The 22445-nt window shown below is 37.8% G+C and overlaps 1 protein-coding gene across 1 annotated transcript in view; it reads left to right on the plus strand.

Annotated features, from left to right (window-relative positions):
* LOC138843046 (disintegrin and metalloproteinase domain-containing protein 32) overlaps positions 1–22445 on the plus strand; it is a 591210-nt gene that overhangs the window by 523358 nt on the left and 45407 nt on the right. Inside the window, exon 16 of the mRNA XM_089327034.1 lies at positions 18693–18851. Within this exon, the coding sequence (XP_089183160.1) occupies positions 18693–18851 (159 nt within the window). The remainder of the gene's footprint in view (positions 1–18692; positions 18852–22445) is intronic.

Genomic DNA, 22445 nt, shown 5'->3' on the forward strand with positions numbered 1-22445 from the left:
AAGCCCATGAGAATATTTCAGGCATGGAAAGCCAAGACACTCTGGCAAAAAAAAAGCAAACAAACAAACAAACAAACAAAAAACCCAAAATACCTAAATGAAAGATCTCTGCAAGTGAGATCCCAGTGGAAAGAATAGGTCTTCAAAGAAGGAGGTACCTTTCTCTGAAGGGAGGAGAGAACTTCCACTTTGACTATGACCTTGTCTAAATAAGATAAGAATCGGAGAACTCAGAGGGCTTCCATAGCCTTGGAAACTCATGACTGGAGCATAGGGAGACTACTGATGCCATAAACAGGAGTGTCAATTTGTAAAGTCAACAACAGGAGTCACTGTGCACTTACTCCTCATGTAGGATCTCTGTCCTTAATGTGCTGTACATTTTTTTGTTGTTGTTGTTGTTGTTGTGTATTTTTTTATTATGGCAAAATGTACACTAAATTTACCATTACAAATTTTAAGCATATAAATTAGGTTCATTATTTACAAAATTTTTTTTGCTTTAAAGGGAAAAACATTATTTTCAAGATGGGTTTGGTCTTACATTGAAACAATAATATAAGGAGACAAAGCACAAGGCATAACTTGTTTCCAAAGTTGAAATATGATATCATGGAACACATTTTTATCTTCTTTTCTTTTCTTTCTTTATTTCTTTTTTAAAAAATGATTTCTGTGTTTCTTTTTTTAAATATTTATTTGTTATATTTGAAAGGAAAAGGGAGGGGATGCACTTCTATCCACTGGTTTACTCCCCAAATGGCTGCAAAGACTGGAGATGAGCCCACCTGAAGCCAGGAGCCAGGAGCTTCTTCTGGCTGTCCCACATGGGTGCAGGGGCCCAGGCTAACATCTGCTTCTTTCCCAGGCACCAAAGCAGGGAGCTGGATTGGAAGTGGAACAGCTGGTACTTGAACCAGTGCCCATATGGGATGATGGCACTGCAGGCAACAGCTTTTTTTTTAAACTTTTATTTAATGCATATAAATTTCCAAAGTACGACTTATGGATTACAATGGCTTCCCCCCAATACCGTCCCTCCCACCCACAACCCTCTCCTTTCCCACTCCCTCTCCCCTTCCATTCACATCAAGATTCATTTTTGATTATCTTAATATACAGAAGATCACCAGTTGGTCATGGTGGAGGGACTGGGAGTCAAAGGGAGCACATAGACAAGTCTAGTACCTGCTAACGCTAACTGATGGAGTAAATAAAGGGGAGAGTGATCCAACATGGGAAGTGAGATACTCAGCAGACTCATAGAATGGCAGATGTCCTAAATAGCACTCTGGCCTCAGAATCAGCCCTAAAGGCATTCGGAGCTGGCTGAAAAGCTCATGAGAGTATTTCAGGCATGGAAAGCCAAGACACTCTGGCAAAAAGATCTCTGTGAGTGAGATCCCAGTGGAAAGAACAGGTCATCAAAGAAGGAGGTACCTTTCTCTGAAGGGAGGAGAGAACCTCCACTTTGACTATGACCTTGTCTAAACAAGATAAGAGTCGGAGAACTCAGAGGGCTTCCATAGCCTTGGAAACTCATGACTGGAGCATAGGGAGATTACTGATGCCATAGACAGGAGTGTCAATTGGTAAAGTCAACAACAGGAGTCACTGTGCACTTACTCCTCATGTAGGATCTCTATCCTTAATGTGCTGTACATTGAGATTTAATGCTATAACGAGTACTCAAACAATATATTTCACTTTGTGTTTCTATGGGGGTGCAAACTGTTGAAATCATTACTTAATGCATACTAAACTGATCCTCTTAAAAAAAAAAGAAATTATCAATTCCCAACTTGACTCTCACTGGGATTAAACATGACAATAGGTCTGCTCTGATTTCATCATCATTTAAAAAAAATCATCTATTATTTTTCACTTTATGTTTCTGTGTGGGAGCAAACTGTTGAAATCCATACTTAATGTATACTAAGCTGATCTTCTGTATATTAAGATAATCGAAAATGTGCTGTACATTGAGATTTAATGCTATAACGAGTACTCAAACAGTATCTTTTCACTTTGTGTGTCTATGTGGTTGCAAACGGTTGAAATCTTTACTTAATGTATACTAAACTGATCTTCTGTATATAAAGAAAATTTAAAATGAATCTTGATATGAATGGAATTGGAGAGAGAGCGGGGAAGGGGAGAGAGAGCGGGAAAGTGGAGGGTTGCGGGTGGGAGGGAAGTCATGGTGGGAGGGAGGGAAGCCAATGTAATCCATAAGCTGTACTTTGGAAATATATATTCATTAAATAAAAGTTAAAAAAAGGAAAAGAAAAAAAATAATAACTGCTTAACCTTACAGATGTAGGTGATTAAATTTCTTATACACTGAAAAAATGGGCCATGATCAGTCAAGAAGCTAGAAATTCAAAGGTAAGCACACTGATATAAAAGAAATAAATTGGATAGAAATTGGAGCTGAGAGGAAATAATATAAAATGTTCCTTCTAACCCATTATGGCTCTGTTCATACCATAAGCTTATGATTTCTCCATACATCAATCTGAATGTAAAAATAAGCAACAATCTCCAAAATGCTGAGTCAACATCATAAACCTTCTTATTCAGGTGAGTTTAAAAGAAGATATGAAAATCATTTTATTTTTATATAAGGTGAAAAAATTCCATATATCTATATATCTATATATATATAGATATATATCTTTAGGATCATAGTGATAGCAACCCACTCTAGTCTCCCTCCTGCTCAACTCTCAACCTTCCTTCTCCTCCTTTCTTACTCTGTATTTTAATGTTTACAATGCTACACTTGTAATGTATTTTATAATCATAAACTTAACTCACCACTAAGGAAAGAATTCAATATACAGTAAGAATAACTAAAAAAACTTTTTCCTCAACAGTAGAAACGAGGGCTGGAAATAACAAATCTCAAAAGCTCAATTTTGCTTAGCTACATTACATTTTTGTACTCTATTGGTTATCACAGATAAGGGGAAATATCATATTTGTCTTTTGGGGACTAGCTTATTTCACTAAGTAGAATGCTTTCCAGTTGCATCCATTTTGTTGCAAAACACAGACTTGTACTATATTTACCACTTAGTAGTATTTCATAGTGTACATATACAACATTTTCGTTATCTAGTCATTGGTTGATGGACATCTAGGTTGCTTTCATATCTCAGCTGTTGTGAATTGAGCTGCAATAAACATGGGGGTACAAATAACTCTTCCACATACTGATTTCATTTCATTTGGATAATTTCCCAGGAGTGGGATGACTGGGTCATGTGGTAGATCTATTATCAGATTTCTGAGGAATCTCCATACTGTCTTCCTTAATGCTAGCTGACATCCCACCAACTGTGAATTAAGGTATGTTTTCCTCCATATCCTAACCAGCATTTATTGTTTTTTGATTTCTGTTTGAGAGCCATTCTAACTGGGGTGAGGGAAAACATCATTGTGGTTTTTATTTGTTTTTCTCTCATAGCTAGTGATCCTGAGCATTTTTTTCGTGTGTCTGTTGACCATTTGAATTTAATCCTTTGAAAAAAAATACCTGTTCAAGTCCTTGGCCCATTTTTAACTGGATGGTTTATTTTATTGATCTTGAATTTCTTCAGTTCTTTATAGATTCTGGATATTATTCCTTTATCAGTTGTGTAGTTTGCAAATATTTTCTCTCATTCTCAAATGTTTCTCCAACTTTGCTATTTCTTTTGCAGCGCAGAAGTTTCTCAGCTTAATGTATTCCCCGTTGTCTATTTTGACTTTGATTGCCTGTGCTTCTGGTGTCTTTCCAAGAAGTTTTGCCTATGCCAATGTCTTGCAGAGTTTCTGCAATGTTCTTCTGTGTTAATTTGCTGGATCAGCTTGTAGATTTAGATCCTTGATCCGTTTAGGCTTATTTATGTATAATGTGCAGGATAGGAGTCTTGTTTTATACTGCTACACAAGAAGATCCAATTTTCCCTTAGCACCATTTTTTCTAGATCTCAGAAAAGACATTCTTGGTATTTTGATTGGAATCACATTTAATCTGTAAATTGCTTTCATGGACATTTTAATGATATTGATTCTTCCAACCCATGAGCATGGAAGATTTTTCCATTTTTTTGTGTCTTATATTTCTTTCTTTGATGTTTTATAATTTTATTATAGAGAACCCTGGCATCCTTGGTTAAATTTATTCCAAAGCATTTATATTTTTGTAGCTATTTTGAATGGGGTTTGAACTTGCACGTTCTTTCTTGCATGGCAATGTCTGTGTTTATGAAGGCTATTAATTTTTGTGTGGTAGTTCCAATTGTCTCTTATTGGAGTTGTTTCCCTAATAGAAAATCATGTCATCTGCAGATATGGATAGTTTGACGTCCTCCTTCCCAATAGGCATCACTTTGAATTATTTTCTTGCCTAATGACTCTGACTAGAGCTTCCATAACTGTATTGAATAGCAATGGTAAGAGTTAGCATCCTTGTCTGGTTCTGGATCTTAATGAGAGTTCTTTCAAATTTTTCCCATTCAATAAGATATTAGCTATCAGTTTCTCATAAATTGCTTTGCCTACGTTGAGGAATATTCTTTATATACCCAATTTCCTTAAGGTTTCCATTATGAAAAGGTATTATATTTTGTGAAATGTTTTCTCTGCATCTATTCAGATAACCATATGGTTTTTTTCTTCAATTTGTTAATGTGATATATCACATTTGTAGATTTGCGAATGTTGAACCATCCCTGCATACCAGGGATAAATCCCACTTGGTCTGGATGAATGATCTTCCTTATGTGTTGTTGGTTTCATGTAGCTACTATCTTGTTGAGGATTTTTGCATCTTTGTTCATCAGGGATATTAGTCTAAGTTCTCTTTCTTTGTTATCTTTTCCTGATTAAATAGTTAAAGTGATGCTGGCTTCAAGACTTTTGGGAGGATCCCCTCCCTTTCAGTGGTTTGGAATAGCTTGAGAAGAATTAGAATTCTGTCTTCTTTAAATGTCTGGTATAATTCAGAAATGAAGCCATCCGGTCCTCAGCTTTTTGTTGTTGTTGTTGGGAGGGCCTTTACTACTGATTCAACCTCTGTCTTCATTACTGGTCTGTTTAGGTGTTCCGTCTTCAAAACTCAGTTTTGGGATTTTATGTGTCTAAGAATCTATCCATTTCTTCTATAGTTTCCAATTTGTTGGCATGCAGCTATTTGTAGTAATCTCTGATGATTCTTTTTGCTTCTGTGATACCTGTTGTTATATTTCCTTTTTCATCTCTAATTCTACTGATATGGGGTCTTCATTGCCAATGGTATATCAATTTTGTTTATTTTTTTTAAACTTTTATTTAATGCATATAATTTTCCAAAGTACGACTTATGGATTACAATGGCTTCCCCCCCATACCGTCCCTCCCACCCACAACCCTCCCCTTTCCCACTCCCTCTCCCCTTCCATTCACATCATGATTCATTTTCGATTATCTTAATATACAGAAGATCAGCTTAGTATACATTAAGTATGGATTTCAACAGTTTGCTCCCACACAGAAACATAAAGTGAAAAATAATAGATGATTTTTTTAAATGATGATGAAATCAGAGCAGACCTATTGTCATGTTTAATCCCAGTGAGAGTCAAGTTGGGAATTGATAATTTCTTTTTCTTTTTTTTTTTTTTTTTTACAGAGGATCAGTTTAGTATGCATTAAGTAAGGATTTCAACAGTTTGCACCCCCATAGAAACACAGAGTGAAATATATTGTTTGAGTACTCGTTATAGCATTAAATCTCAATGTACAGCACATTAAGGATAGAGATCCTACATGAGGAGTAAGTGCACAGTGACTCCTGTTGTTGACTTTACCAATTGACACTCCTGTCTATGGCATCAGTAATCTCCCTATGCTCCAGTCATGAGTTTCCAAGGCTATGGAAGCCCTCTGAGTTCTCCGACTCTTATCTTGTTTAGACAAGGTCATAGTCAAAGTGGAGGTTCTCTCCTCCCTTCAGAGAAAGGTACCTCCTTCTTTGATGACCTGTTCTTTCCACTGGGATCTCACTCACAGAGATCTTTTGCCAGAGTGTCTTGGCTTTCCATGCCTGAAATACTCTCATGAGCTTTTCAGCCAGCTCCGAATGCCTTTAGGGCTGATTCTGAGGCCAGAGTGCTATTTAGGACATCTGCCATTCTATGAGTCTGCTGAGTATCTCACTTCCCATGTTGGATCACTCTCCCCTTTATTTACTCCATCGGTTAGCGTTAGCAGGTACTAGACTTGTCTATGTGTTCCCTTTGACTCCCAGTCCCTTCACCATGACCAACTGTGAACTGAAACTGATCACCTGGAACAGTGAGATGGCATTGGTACATGCCACCTCGATGGGATTGAATTGGAATCCCCTGGTATGCTTCCAACTCCACCACTTGGGGCAAGTCAGCCTGAGCATGTCCCAAATTATACATCTCTTCCCTCTCCCATTCCCACCACCATGTTCAACAGGGATCACATTTCAGTTAATTTTCAACACTTAAGAATAACTGTGCATCAATTACAGATCTAAACCAGTCATATTAAGTAGAACAGATAAAAAAAAACTACTAAGAGGGATAATGTATTAAGTTGTTCATTAACAGTCAGGGCTATGCTGATCAAGCCACCATTTCCCATAGTGTCCACCTCACTCCAACAGGTTTCCCTCTTGGTGTTCAGTCAGTCGTCACCGATCAGGGAGAACATATGGTATTTGTCCCTTTGGGACTGGCTTATTTCACTCAGCATGATGTGTTCCAGATTCCTCCATTTTGTTGCAAATGACTGGATTTCGTTGTTTCTTACTGCGGTATAGTATTCTAAAGAGTACATATCCCATAATTTCTTTATCCAAATTTTGTTTATTTTTTTAAAACTATTTCAATGATTTTTTGCATGTTTTTTCCTCTGGTTTCAAGTTTATTTCTTCCCTAATTTTAATTCTTTCTTTCCTCCCAGAAATTTGAGATTTGGTTTATTTTTGTTTTTCTAGGTCCTAGATATGTGCTAATAGCTCATTTATTGTTGCCTTTCCAATGTCTTGAAGTAGGCACCAATTACTGTAAACTTCTCTCTGAAAACTGCCTTTACTATATGCCTTAAGTTTTTATATGTTTCACTCTCATCTTCATTAACTTCCAGAAATTTTTTTGTTTCCCTTTTGATTTCTTAAATTACCCACTCTTTATTCAGGAGCATGTTTTTCACTGTCTATGTGCTTCTACATATTCTAGAGATTCCTGAGTTGCTATATGTCTAGCTTAGTTCCATTGTGGTCAGAAAAGATGCATGGTATGTTTTTAATTTTTTTTAATTTGCTGAGATTTGTTTTATGGCTTAACATGTGGTCTCTCCTAGAGAAAGTTCTATGCACTGATGAAAAGAATGTGTATTCTGCAACTGTGGCATGAAAGATTCTGCAGATATCAGGTCTATTTTGTCTATCATGTAGATTAGCTCTGCTATCTCTTTGTTGATTTTATGTCTTGTTGATCTGTCCATTTATGAAAGTGTGGTATGAACATTCCAACGTGGAGCACCAAGCAGATTCTATCAGGCAGGAAGCTGACTCTGGGAAAGCTGAAGCTCTCTCTGTGGACAGGGAATACTTGTGGGGCTGAGAATAGATCATATGCTCCTGTGTATGTTGAAGCCCTGTGTGCTATGACTGGTGGAATTCTGTGAATGTGCCATAGGGAGTTACTTGTGGCTGAGTGTTTGAGCAATCACTGTGTCTGGCTTGAGAGGCTCACAGTATGATGAGTGTATGAGATTAGTCATTGCACAGGGTTCCACAATTATACACAGATCCTTTGCATTATTTAGAACCTGCTTGGGTGAGGGGTGAAGACACTAATGGCTCAGCATGGGCAATTGGTTCACTTTGGCAGAGAGGGTGTGAGGCTGTGATCATGCTGCCCAAAATGATCATACCCTCCGTCATCTAACCTCAACCCTGATGAAGACATAGCAGAACTACCATGCCATGAACGTTGGTGTCACTTTGGACTCTTGCCTCATACTTGAGCACTGCCTGGAGCACTGCCTGGAGCTCACTCAGCCCACACCTTCCTTGTGAAGCAGCAGAAACTCTGCTAAGCCACAGAAGCATATTTCACAGACAAAATCCTCAGAGGAGAAAACCAACAAGAGTTTCTACAAATGCCTAAAAATAAATGTAGAAATTAAGAAGCATGAACAAGAAAGACAGTATGAATTCCCCAAAAGAACATAAAAACACTTGAATATTGGAATGAAAAGATGAAGAGAGGGATGAAATGCCTGAAAAGGAATTCAAAAGAATGATAAAATTATTCAAAAATGCAGAGAAGGAAATTAACAAATAAAAGAAATCCATATATGACATGGATGAGAAATTCTGCTTGGAGAAAGCGACAATGAAGAGAAACCAAACTGAAATATTAGATATGAAAATTCAATATATCAAATTAAAATACAGTGGAAAGCCTTAACAACAGACTTGGGGAGGCAGAAGAAAGAATATCCAAGATAGAAGTCAAGTCCTTGCAAATAGAAAAAAAAAAGAAGAAAATTAAAAAGCTGAACATAGTTTAAGATTTACAGAAATTATCAAACAAACAAATATACATGTATTGGGAGTTCCTGATGGTGAGAAAGAGGGATAGTGGCTGGCGCTGTGGTGTAGTGGGGAAAGCCATCATCTGCACTGCCGGCGTCCCATATGGGCACCAGTTGGAATCCTAGCTGCTCCATTACCGATGCAGCTCTCTGCTATGGCCTGGGAAAACAGTGGAAGATGGCCCAACTCCTTGGGCCCCTGCACCCACGTGGGAGACCTCGAGGAAGCTCCTGGCTATTGGCTTTGGATCGGTGCAGCTCCGGCCCTTGCCAACAGTTGGGGAGTGAACCAGTGGATGGAAGACCTCTCTCTCTCTGTCTCTCCTCTTTTTTTTTTATCTTTTATTTAATGAATATAAATTTCCAAAGTACGACTCATGGGTTACAATGGCTTCCCCCCGCATACCGTCCCTCCCACCCACAGCCCTCCCCTTTCCCACTCCCTCTCCCCTTCCATTCACATCAAGATTCATTTTTGATTATCTTAATATACAGAAGATCAGCTTAGTATACCTTAAGTAAGGATTTCAACAGTTTGCTCCCACACAGAAACATAAAGTGAAAAATAATAGATGATTTTTTTAAATGATGATGAAATCAGATCAGACCTATTGTCATGTTTAATCCCAGTGAGAGTCAAGTTGGGAATTGATAATTTCTTTTTTTTTTTTTTTTTTTACAGAAGATCAGTTTAGTGTACATTAAGTAAAGATTTCAATCGTTTGCACCCCCATAGAAACACAAAGTGAAATATACTGTTTGAGTACTCGTTATAGCATTAAGCCTCAGTGTACAGCACATTAAGGACAGAGACCCTACATGAGGAGTAAGTGCACAGTGACTCCTGTTGTTGACTTTACAAATTGACACTCCTGTTTATGGCATCAGTAATCTCCCTATGCTCCAGTCATGAGTTTCCAAGGCTATGGAAGCCCTCTGAGTTCTCCGACTCTTATCTTGTTTAGACAAGGTCATAGTCAAAGTGGAGGTTCTCTCCTCCCTTCAGAGAAAGGCACCTCCCTTTTTGAAGACCTGTTCTTTCCACTGGGATCTCACTCACAGAGATCTTTTTGCCAGAGTGTCTTGGCTTTCCATGCCTGAAATACTTTCATGGGCTTTTCAGCCAGCTCCGAGTGCCTTTAGGGCTGATTCTGAGGCCAGAGTGCTATTTAGGACATCTGCCATTCTATGAGTCTGCTGAGTATCTCACTTCCCATGTTGGATCACTCTCCGCATTATTTATTCTATCGGTTAGTGTTAGCAGATACTAGACTTGTTTATGTGCTCCCTTTGACTCTTAGTCCTTTCATTATGATCAATTGTGAACTGAAATTGATCACTTGGAATAGTGAGATGGCATTGGCACATGCCACCTTGATGGGATTGAATTGGAATCCCCTGGTATGTTTCTAACTCTACCAATTGGGGCAAGTCAGCCAGAGCATGCCCCAAATTATACATCTCTTCCCTCAATTATTCCCACTCTTATGTTTAACAGGGATCACATTTCAGTTAATTTTCAACACTTAAGAATAACTGTGTAATAATTACAGAATTAAACCAGTCATATTAAGTAGAACAGACAAAAAAAAATACTATGAGGGATAATGTATTAAGTTGTCCATTAGCAGTCAGGGCTATGCTGATCAAGTCACCATTTCTCATAGTGTCCATTTCACTTCAGGAGGTTTCCTTTTTGGTGTTCAGTCAGTTGTCACCGATCAGGGAGAACATATGGTATTTGTCCCTTTGGGACTGGCTTAGTTCACTCAGCATAATGTGTTCCAGATTCCTCCATTTTGTTGCAAAACTGGATTTCGTTGTTTCTTACTGCGGTATAGTATTCTAAAGAATACATATCCCATAATTTCTTTATCCAGTCTACCATTGATGGGCATTTAGGTTGGTTCCAGGTCTTGGCTATTGTGAATTGTGCTGCAATAAACATTAGGGTGCAGACCGCTTTTTTGTTTATCAATTTAAACTCCTTTGGGTAAATTCCAAGGAGTGGGATGGCTGGGTTGAACGGTAGGGTTATATTCAGGTTTCTGAGGAATCTCCAGACTGATTTCCATAGTGGCTTGACCAGTTTACATTCCCACCAACAGTGGGTTAGTGTCCCTTTTTCCCCACATCCTCGCCAGCATCTGTTGTTGGTAGATTTCTGTATGTGAGCCATTCTCAGCGGGGTGAGGTGAAACCTCATTGTGGTTTTGATTTGCATTTCCCTGATTGCTAGTGATCTTGAACATTTTTTCATGTGCCTGTTGGCCATTTGGATTTCCTCTTTTGAAAAATGTCTATTGAGGTCCTTGGCCCATCTCTTAAGTGGGTTGTTGGTTTTGTTTATGTGGAGTTTCTTGATCTCTTTGTAGATTCTGGTTATTAACCCTTTATCTGTTGCATAGTTTGAAAATATTTTTTCCCATTCTGTTGGTTGTCTCTTCACTCTCCTGACTGTTTCTTTTGCAGTACAGAAACTTCTCAATTTGATGGAATCCCAATAGTTGATTTTGGCTTTGACTATCTGTGCCTCCCGGGTCTTTTCCAGAAACTCTTTGCCTGTGCCAATATCTTGAAGGTTTTCTCCAATGTTCTCTAATAACTTAATGGTGTCTGGATGTAGATTTAGGTCTTTAATCCATGTTGAGTGGATTTTTGTGTAAGGTGTAAGGTAGGGGTCTTGCTTCATGCTTCTGCACATGGAAATACAGTTTTTCCAGCACCATTTATTGAATAGACTGTCCTTGCTCCAGGAATTAGTTTTAGATCCTTGATCAAATATAAGTTGGCTGTAGATGTTTGGATTGATTTCTGGTGTTTCAATTCTGTTCCATTGGTCTATCCATCTGTTTCTGTACCAGTACCATGCTGTTTTGATTACAACTGCCCTGTAGTATGTCCTGAAGTCTGGTATTGTGATGCCTCCGGCTTTGTTTTTGTTGTACAAGATTGCTTTAGCTATTCGAGGTCTCTTGTGCCTCCATATGAATTTCAGCATCATTTTTTCCAGATCTGCGAAGAATGTCTTTGGTATCTTGATTGGGATTGCATTGAATCTATAAATTGCTTTTGGGAGAATGGAGATTTTGATGATGTTGATTCTTCCAATCCATGAGCATGGAAGATTTTTCCATTTCTTGGTATCCTCTTCTATTTCTTTCTTTAAGGTTTTGTAATTTTCATCGTAGAGATCTTGAACGTCCTTGGTTAAGTTTATTCCAAGGTATTTGATTGTTTTTGTAGCTATTGTGAATGGGATTGATCTTAGAAGTTCTTTCTCAGTCATGGCATTGCTTGTGTATACAAAGGCTGTTGATTTTTGTGCATTGATTTTATATCCTGCCGCTTTGCAAAACTCCTCTATGAGTTCAAATAGTCTCTTAGTAGAGTTCTTTGGATCCTCTAAGTACAGAATCATACCATCTGCAAAGAGGGATAGTTTGACTTCTTCCTTCTTGATTTGTATTCCTTTGATTTCTTTTTCTTGTCTGATGGTTCTGGCTAAAACTTCCAGAACTATGTTAAATAGCAGTGGTGAGAGTGGGCATCCCTGCCTGGTGCCAGATTTCAGTGGAAATGCTTCCAAATTCTCCCCATTCAATAGGATGCTGGCTGTGGGTTTTTTATAAATTGCTTTGATTATATTGAGGAATGTTCCTTCTATACCCAATTTGCTTAGAGTTTTCATCATGAAAGGGTGTTGAATTTTATCAAATGCTTTCTCTGTATCAATTGAGATAACCATAGGGTTTTTCTTCTGCAGTCTGTTAATGTGGTGAATCACATTGATTGATTTGCGAATGTTGAACAATCCCTGCATACCAGGGATGAATCCCACTTGGTCTGGGTGGATGATTTTCCTGATGTGTTGTTGTATTCTATTGGCCAGAATTTTATTGAGGATTTTTGCATCTATGTTCATCAGGGATATTGGTCTGTAATTTTCTTTCAGTGCTGCATCTTTCTCTGGCTTAGGGATTAAGGTGATGCTGGCTTCATAGAAAGAATTTGGGAGGATTCCCTCTTTTTTGATTGTTCTGAATAGTTTGAGAAGAAATGGGATTAGTTCTTCTTTAAATGCCTGGTAGAATTCAGCAGTGAATCCATCTGGTCCTGGGCTTTTCTTTGTTGGGAGGGCCTTTATTACTGTTTTAATTTCTGTTTCAATTATGGGTCTATTTAGGTTTTCGATGTCTTCATGGTTCAATTTTGGTAGATTTCATGTGTCCAGGAATCTATCCATTTCTGATAGGTTTTCCTGTTTGCTGGCATACAGGTCCTTGTAGTAATTTCTGATGATTCTTTTTATTTCTGTGGTGTCTGTTGTTACGTTTTCTTTGTCCTCTCTGATTTTGTTGTTTTGGGTCTTTTCTCTTCTTTTTTTAGTTAGTTGGGCCAATGGGGTGTCAATTTTGTTTATTTTTTCAAAAAACCAGCTTCTCGCTTGGCTGATTTTTTGTAATGTTTTTTTGGATTCAATCCTGTTGATTTCTTCTCTGGTTTTAATTATTTCTCTTCTCCTACTAGATTTGGGTTTGGTTTGCTGCAGTTTTTCTAGGTCCTTGAGGTGCGCTGAAAGCTCATTTATTTGGTACCTTTCCAATTTCTCGATATAGGCACCTATTGCTATAAATTTGCCTCTCAATACTGCTTTTACTGTATCCCATAAGTTTTGATATGTTGTGCTGTTGTCTTCATTTACTTCCAGAAAGTTTTTGATTTCTCTTTTGATTTCTTGAATGACCCAGTGTTCATTCAGGAGCATGTTGTTCAGTCTCCATGTGTTTGCATACTTTCTGGGGTTTCCTGAGTTGCTAATTTCCAGCTTCATCCCGCTGTGGTCTGAGAAGCTGCATGGTATGATTCTAATTCTTTTAAATTTGCTGAGACTTGCTTTATGGCCTAGTATGTGATCAATCCTAGAGAAGGTTCCATGCGCTGCTGAGAAGAATGTGAAGTCTGTAGATGTAGGGTTGAAAGTTCTGTAGATATCTGTTAGATCCATTTGGGCAATAGTGTCAATTAAATCTGCTGTTTCCTTGTTGATCTTCTGTCCGGATGATCTGTCTATTTCTGAGAGTGGAGTATTGAAGTCCCCCAGTACTATTGTATTGGAATCTAAATCTCCCTTTAAGTCCCTTAACATATCTTTTAAATAGACCGGTGCCCTGTAATTAGGTGCATATACATTTATAATAGTTACATCTTCCTGTTGAAATGAACCCTTAATCATTATATAGTGTCCCTCTTTGTCTCTCTTAACAGTTTTTGTATTAAAGCTTATTTTGTCTGATATTAACATGGCTACACCTGCTTTTTTTTGGTTTCTGTTGGCATGGAATATCTTTTTCCAACCTTTCACTTTCAGTCTGCATGCCTCTTTGTTAGAAAGATGTGTTTCTTGTAGGCAACAAATAGTTGGGTTGTGTTCTGTGAGCCAGTCAGCCAAACGGTGTCTTTTAACTGAAGAATTCAGACCATTAATGTTCAATGTGACTATTGATACGTAGTGACTTTGCCCTGCCATTTTCCCGGAGATATTTTCTAGTATATGCTTTGAGCTTCCCATGCTCTTTTACTGGTAGGTGTTCTTCCTTTCCCTTCTTTCATATTGATGGCCGTGTTTCTGTGTTTCTGAGTGTAGCACATCTTTAAGTATCTTTTGCAGGGCCGGATGAGTGGCCACAAAGTCTTTCAATTTCTGTTTGCTATGAAAGGTCTTTATTTCACCTTCATTCACAAATGAGAGCTTGGCAGGATATAATATTCTGGGCTGGCAATTTTTCTCTCTTAGCACCTGTGCTATGTCTCGCCATTCCCTCCTAGCTTGTAGGGTTTCTGATGAGAAGTCAGCTGTGAGTCTGATTGGAGATCCTCTGAGAGTAATCTGACGTTTCTCTCTTGCACATTTTAGGATCTTTTCTTTATGTTTCACTGTGGTAAGTTTAATTACCACGTGTCGTGGTGAGGATCTCTTTTGGTCATGTTTATTGGGGGTTCTATGAGCTTCCTGTACTAGGATATCTCTGTCCTTCTCCAAACCTGGAAAGTTCTCTGCTAGTATCTCACTAAAAAGGCCTTCCAATCCTTTCTCTCTCTCCATGCCTTCAGGAACTCCTAGAACTCAAATGTTGGTTTTTTTAATAGTATCCTGTAGATTCCCAACAATATTTTTTAGGTTTCTAATTTCCTCTTCTTTTCTTTGGTTTGACTGTATGTTTTCCTGTGCTCTATCTTCTAAGTCCGATATTCTCTCTTCTGCTTCACCCATTCTGTTTTTAAGGCTTTCTAATGTGTTGTCATTTGATCTATTGAGCTCTTCATTTCATTTTGATTTCTCTTCACTATTACACTTTCCTGTTCTACTAGTTTCTGAGTTTCATTTTGACTCTTCCTTAAAATTTCATTTTCACGAGAGAGATTTTCAATCTTGTCCATTAAGGATTTCTGTAGTTCAAGGATTTGCTTTTGAGAACTTCTAAATGTTCTTATCATAAATTTTTTGAAATCCGTATCTTGCATTTCTTCTATCTCATCATCTTCATACTCTTGGCTTGGGGTGTTTTGCTTATTTGGAGGCATCATAGTGTCATCGTTGATCTTGCTCCCTCTATTTCTGTGTTTGTTACTTGGCATAGTTAATTCTTCTTGCGTCACTGTGCGTTTTTTTTTCCTTTTTTTTTTTTATACTGTGTCCGTGTTAAGTGGACTGCCTGCTGTTGGAGGAGCCTTGGAGGCTTGAGATGGGTGCGGCCTGAGAGCTCTGCCTGGTTCTTCCTCCCCTTCCAGCGCCGATGTGTGGACTCGGTGCCCAGAGCGTCCCAAGTCTCCCCGCTGTTGTCTGTGTGGCATGCACTCCCCTTGGAGCACTGGCGCGCAGACCCTGGGGCTTCTGCGGCTCGGTCCCGCGACTTGGCTTCCGCGTGGTGGGCGACCTTGTTCTCCCAGTAGGTCCTCCGATTCACGGCTGCTCCATCCAGAAGGGTTTCCCCTGCAAATTTTTTTTTTGGTTCTATTTTCTGCGGCTACCATAACTCCCCTTTTATTAAACTAAATTTTCCCTGACTATCGGTGCGCGCCCTCACTATTCCGCCATCTTGGCTCCGCCCCTTGTCTCTCCTCTCTTTCTTTCAAATAAATAAATAAATCTTTAAAAAAAGAGGGAGAGAATTAGAACACTTATTCAGTGAAAGAACAGCAGAAAGCTATGCTAATTTGGCAGTTATAGTCAAAACAGTCTGATAGTGGTAGAAAAATAGACATGTAGACCAATGGAACAGAATAGAAAGTCCAGAAATTCATCCATGCATCTACATTACATTTTGTCAACTAATGTTTGACAAAAGAGCTAAAATCATTCCCTGGAGAAAGGATATTACTTCAACAAATTGTGATGGGAAAACTGGATCTCCTTCTTCTGAAGTATGAATCAGGACTCCTACCTTACACTTTACCCAAATATCCATTCAAAATGAATCACAGACCTACAACCCAATAGCATCAAATTACCAGAGAACATTGGGGAAACCCAGTAAGACACTGGCATAAGCAAAGACTTCTTGGAAAAGATCCCAGAAGCACCGGCAATAAAAGTCAAAATTGACAAATGGGATTATATCAAGCTTAGAGGCTTCTGCACTGCCAAAGAAACAGTCAGCAAAGTGAAGAGGCAATTGACAGAATGTGAAAAGATATTTGCAAACTATGCAACTGATAAAGGATTAATATCCAGAATCTATAAAGAGCTGAAGATACTCAACAACAACAAAACAAGCAATCTAGTTAAGAAATGGGCAAAGGACTTGAATAGGCATTTTTCAAAAGAGGAAATTTAAATGGCCAACAGACACATGAAAAATTACTCAGGACCACTAGCCATCAGGGCAATGCAAATCAAAAGCATAATAAGGTTTCACCTCACCCCTATTAGAATGGCTTTCATACAAAAATCAAACAAAAAATGCTGGTGAGGATGTAGGGGAAAAGGTACCCTAATCCACTGTTGGTGGGAATGTAAACTGGTAAAGCCACTATGGAAGACAGTATGGAGATACCTTGGAAATCTGAAGATAGAGCTACCACATGATCCAGCCATCTCACTCCTGGGAATTTACCCAAATGAAATCAGTTCCAGCTCTGCTATGGCCTGGGAAAGCAATAAAAGATTGCCTGAGTTGTTGGGCCCCTGCACCCACGTGGGAGACCCGGAGGAAGCCTCTGGCTCCTGGCTTCAGATTGGCACAGCTCTTGGCTATTGCAGCCAACTGGGGAGTGAACCAGGGGAGGAAAGACCTTTCTCTCTCTCTCTCTCTCTCTCTCTCTCTCTCTCTCTCTGTCTCCTTCTCTTTCTGTGTAACTCCTGACTTTCAATAATTAAATAAATCTCTTAAAAAAAGAAATCAGCATGTGAAAGTGTTATTGTACCCCCATGTTTACTGCAGCTCAATTCACAATCGCTAATATGTGGAAGCAACCCAGATGTGCATCAACTGAAGAGATGAAAACTGGATAAAGAAATTATAGTATATGTAGACTATGGAATATTACATTTACTTCTCTTCTTTAATGAGAATTGCCTGTTGTCCAGTTTCTGGAAAATTATTTTATGAATTTTTTCAGTTTTCTGGAAGGAAAAGCCTTATATTAGTGTTTTCTAAGTGGTGAGAGATGCTGAAATCTAGAAATATTAGCAACATTTACTTCACTCTCCTACTAAAGTTTATATTATTGTAATATATATTTTTACTTGTACATTCTATTCATTCATAGCAATGTGGACCTGATAGTTGTTGTGATCCTCGCACTTGTCAACTGAGATGGGGGTATCAGTGTTTTCAAGGAGGCTGCTGCAGACAATGCCACGTAAGATTCACATTTATTAACATTTTCTGATTATGTAAAAAGTCATGTACTTTAGAATATTCATAATTAAGCTGTAAGTCAAAATAAATGGATTTTAAAAGGAACAGATAATAAATTTAGATCCAGATTTCTGATTTGTGAACTTTTGTTGGGTTTGGGGGCTTCTTTTGAATACCAGTATTTTCACTAGCTTAATGTTGATTTAAAAGTCTTCATTTACACGTTATAGAACTCTTTAGTATTGAACATCTTAGTTCATTCTACCCCGTATATACGTTTTATAAATAAAATTTTACTGATTATGATAAATATCTGTAAATACATTGTTGAAAGAACTGAAGTTTTCATATAAGGAGTGAAACTCAATACAAACGATGTTTTCCAAATAGTAAATAATTTAAGCTATAAACTTTATCATTGACTGAAGAAGCACAATTTAGTTTATATGGTGAACAATTTGACCCCTGGTCCCTGTTTTCCTTTTCAGACTTAATTATATTTGTAACAAGTTCCTCATATGGGTTTTGTTTGTCCTTTACTGACACTTTTATTTTCTTCCTTATCACATTATTACATTCTTGCTTCTTTAGTATCTTTTGTGTCAACTTGAATTTATTTACATGAAGTATGAGATAGATGCCCATTCAAAATTATTAATATAAATGTCCAGAATTCTTTATGAAGAGTTACTTAACTGGAAGATGCCCAGGAGAAAGGTTGCCATTTGGTTTCTTCTTGAAAAACAGCTATAGTTGGACTTTATTATCCCTCATTTTGCCTCTGTTTTTTATTTTTTTTTGTGTGTGTGTGTCTTCAATTTTCATATAATTTGTAAGTATTCCATACTTACAAACTATGGTTTTAATTGGCCTATTTTATTGAGAAACTGACTAGATTACAATATTTTCACCCAAATTTAATAATTTTCCATGGCTAAAAGCAATCATTCCCCTCTTAAAATGAAACTACAAGTAAAACTTTGCCTTCGATGTCACATTTGTGTTATAATTTTTCTTATTCATATGTCTTATGATTTATTTGATAACTTTCAATTAACTTCTAAATTATTAAAATAATGACATACAAAATCAGGATGAATATAATGGAATAAATAGGACAAAATATAGAAAATTGACATAACTTTGAAATAAGTATGGATAAACACAACAACCTTATGTAACTTTATTTTTATATTTTAATTTCCATTAGTTTTGGGATAACAGTCATTTATGCAGGCCCAGTGCACATCCTGAATGTGATCTCCCTGAGTATTGTAATGGAAGCTCAGGAGACTGTCCGCCTGACCTAACTATACATGATGGACACTTATGCAAAAATGACAAGGTTATTTGTTATAATGGAGAGTGTCATGATCTTGATTTCCATTTCCCTGATTACTAGTGATCTTGAACATTTTTTCATGTGCCTGTTGGCCATTTTGATTTCCTCTTTTGAAAAATGTCTATTGAGGTCCTTGGCCCATCTCTTAAGTGGGTTGTTGGTTTTGTTTTTGTGGAGTTTCTTGATCTCTTTGTAGATTCTGGTTATTAACCCTTTATCTGTTGCATAGTTTGCAAATATTTTTTCCCATTCTGTCGGTTGTCTCTTCACTCTCCTGACTGTTTCTTTTGCAGTACAGAAACTTCTCAATTTGATGCAATCCCAATAGTTGATTTTGGCTTTGACTGCCTGCGCCTCCAGGGTTTTTTCCAGAAACTCTTTGCCTGTGCCAATATCTTGAAGGGTTTCTCCAATGTTCTCTAATAACTTGATGGTGTCTGGATGTAGATTTAGGTCTTTAATCCATGTTGAGTGGATTTTTGTGTAAGGTGTAAGGTAGGGGTCTTCTTCATGCTTCTGCACATGGAAATCCAGTTTTCCCAGCACCATTTATTGAATAGACTGTCCTTGCTCCAGAAATTGGTTTTAGATCCTTGGACAAATATAAGTTGGCTGTAGATGTTTGGGTTGATTTCTGGTGTTTCAATTCTGTTCAATTGGTCTATCCATCTGTTTCTGTACCAGTACCATGCTGTTTTGATTACAACTGCCCTGTAGTATGTCCTGAAATCTGGTATTGAGATGCCTCCAGCTTTGTTTTTGTTGTCAAGATTGCTTTAGCTATTCGAGGTCTCTTGTGCCTCCATATAAATTTCAGCATCATTTTTTCCAGATCTGAGAGGAAGGTCTTCGGTATCTTGATTGGTATTGCATTGAATCTATAAATTGCTTTTGGGAGAATGGAGATTTTGATGATGTTGATTCTTCCAATCCATGAGCATGGAAGATTTTTCCATTTCTTGGTATCCTCTTCTATTTCTTTCTTTAAGGTTTTGTAATTTTCATCGTAGAGATCTTGAACGTCCTTGGTTAAGTTTATTCCAAGGTATTTGATTGTTTTTGTAGCTATTGTGAATGGGATTGATCTTAGAAGTTCTTCCTCAGCCATGGCATTGTCTGTGTATACAAAGGCTGTCGATTTTTGTGCATTGATTTTATACCCTGCTACTTTGCCAAAATCTTCTATGAGTTCCAATAGTCTCTTAGTAGAGTTCTTTGGGTCCCCTAAATAAAGAGTCATATCATCTACAAAGAGGGATAATGTGAGTTCTTCCTTCCCAATTTGTATCCCTTTAATTTCTTTTTCTTGCCTAATAGCTCTGGCTAGAACTTCCAGAACTATATTGAATAGCAGTGGTGAGAGTGGGCATCCCTGTCTGGTACCAGATCTCAGTGGAAATGCTTCCAACTTTTCCCCATTCAATAGGATGTTAGCTGTGGGTTTTTCATCGATTGCTTTGATTGTATTGAGGAATGTTCCTTCCAAACCCAGTTTGCTTAGAGTTTTCATCATGAATGGGTGTTGTATTTTATCAAATGCTTTCTCGGCGTCTATTGAGATAATCATAGGGTTTTTCTTCTGCAGTCTGTTAATGTGGTGTATCACATTGATTGTTTTGTGCACATTAAACCATCCCTGCATGCCAGGGATAAATCCCACTTGGTCTGGGTGGATGATCTTTCTGATGTGTTGTTGCATTCTATTGGTTAGAATTTTATTGAGGATTTTTGCATCTATGTTCATCAGGGATATTGGATGTAATTCTCTTTCAATGCTGCATCTCTTTCCGGCTTAGGAATTAAGGTGATGCTGGCTTCATAGAAAGAATTTGGGAGGACTCCCTCTTTTTCAATTGTTCTGAATAGTTTGAGAAGAATTGGAGTCAGTTCTTCTTTAAATGTCCGGTAGAATTCAGCAGTGAATCCATCTGGTCCTGGGCTTTTCTTTGTTGGGAGGGCCTTTATTACTGTTTCAATTTCTGTCTCAGTTATGGGTCTGTTTAGGTTTTCGATGTCTTCCTGGTTCAATTTAGGTAGGTTGAATGTGTCCAGGAATCTATCCATTTCTGATAGGTTTCCCCATTTGCTGGCATACAAGTCCTTGTAGTAAATCTGATGATTCTTTTTAATTCTGTGGTGTCTGTTGTTACATTTCCTTTTTCTTCTCTGATTTTATTGAATTGGGTCTTTTCTCTTCTTTTTTTTAGTTAGTTGGGCCAATGGGGTGTCAATTTTGTTTATTTTTTCAAAAAACCAGCTTCTCGCTTGGCTGATTTTTTGTAATTTTTTTTATTCAATCCTGTTGATTTCTTCTCTGATTTTAATTATTTCTCTTCTCCTACTAGATTTGGGTCTGGTTTGCTGTAGGTTTTCTAGATCCTTGAGGTGAATTGAAAGCTCATCTATTTGGTGCCTTTCCAATTTCTTGATGTAGGCACCTATTGATATAAACTTTCCTCTTAACACTGCTTTTGCTGCGTCCCATAAGTTTTGGTATGTTGTGCTGTTATCCTCATTTACTTCCAGAAAGTTTTTGATTTCTCTTTTAATTTCTTCTATGACCGATTGTTCATTCAGGAGCATGTTGTTCAATCTCCATGTGTTTGTGTATGCTCTAGGGATTCCTGAGTTGCTAATTTCCAACTTCATTCCTTTATGGTCTGAGAAGCTGCATGGTATGATTCTAATCCTTTTGAATTTGCTGAGACTTGCTTTATGGCCTAGTATGTGGTCAATCCTAGAGAAGGTTCCATGTACTGCTGAGAAGAATGTAAAATCTTTAGCTGTAGGATTGAAAGTTCTGTATATATCTGTTAGATCCATTTGGTCTGTAGTGTCGTTTAAATCTACTGTATCCTTGTTGATCTTCTGTCCTGTTTATCTGTCTATTTCTGAGACTGGAGTATTGAAGTCCCCCTGTACTATTGTATTGGGGTCTAAGTCTCCCTTTAAGTCCCTTAACAAATCTTTTAGATAAACCGGTGCCCTGTAGTTAGGTGCATATACATTGATAACTGTTATATCTTCTTGTTGTATTGATCCCTTAATCATTATATAGTGTCCCTCTTTGTCACTCTTAACAGTTTTTGTGGTAAAGTTTATGTTGTCTGATATGAAGATGGCTACGCCCGCTCTTTTTTCATTTCTGTTGGCATGGTATATCTTTTTCCAGCCTTTCACTTTCAGTCTGTATGGATCTTTGTTGGAAAGATGTGTTTCTTGTAAGCAGCAAATAGATGGGTTTTGTTCCTTAACCCAATCAGCCAATCGGTGTCTTTTAACTGGACAGTTCAGGCCATTCACGTTCAATGTGACTAATGATAAGTGGTAACTTTGCCCTGCCATTTGCCAAAGATAAGTTCTAATATATGCTTTGAATTCCCTGTGATCTTTTGCTGTGAGGTTTCCTTCCTTTACCTTCTTTCATACTGATGACCGTGTTTCTGTGTTTCTGTGTGTAACACATCTTTAAGCATCTTTTGCAGGGCTGGACGAGTGGCGAGAAATTCTTTCAATTTCTGTTTGCTATGAAAAGTCTTTATTTCGCCTTCATTCACAAATGATAGCTTTGCAGGATATAATATTCTGGGCTGGCAGTTTTTCTCTCTTAGTACCTGGGCTATATCTCGCCATTC

Source organism: Oryctolagus cuniculus, chromosome 2 (assembly GCF_051225735.1).
Source record: "Oryctolagus cuniculus isolate XC-2025 breed Fujian yellow rabbit chromosome 2, ASM5122573v1, whole genome shotgun sequence".
Classification (NCBI taxonomy): Eukaryota; Metazoa; Chordata; class Mammalia; order Lagomorpha; family Leporidae; genus Oryctolagus; species Oryctolagus cuniculus.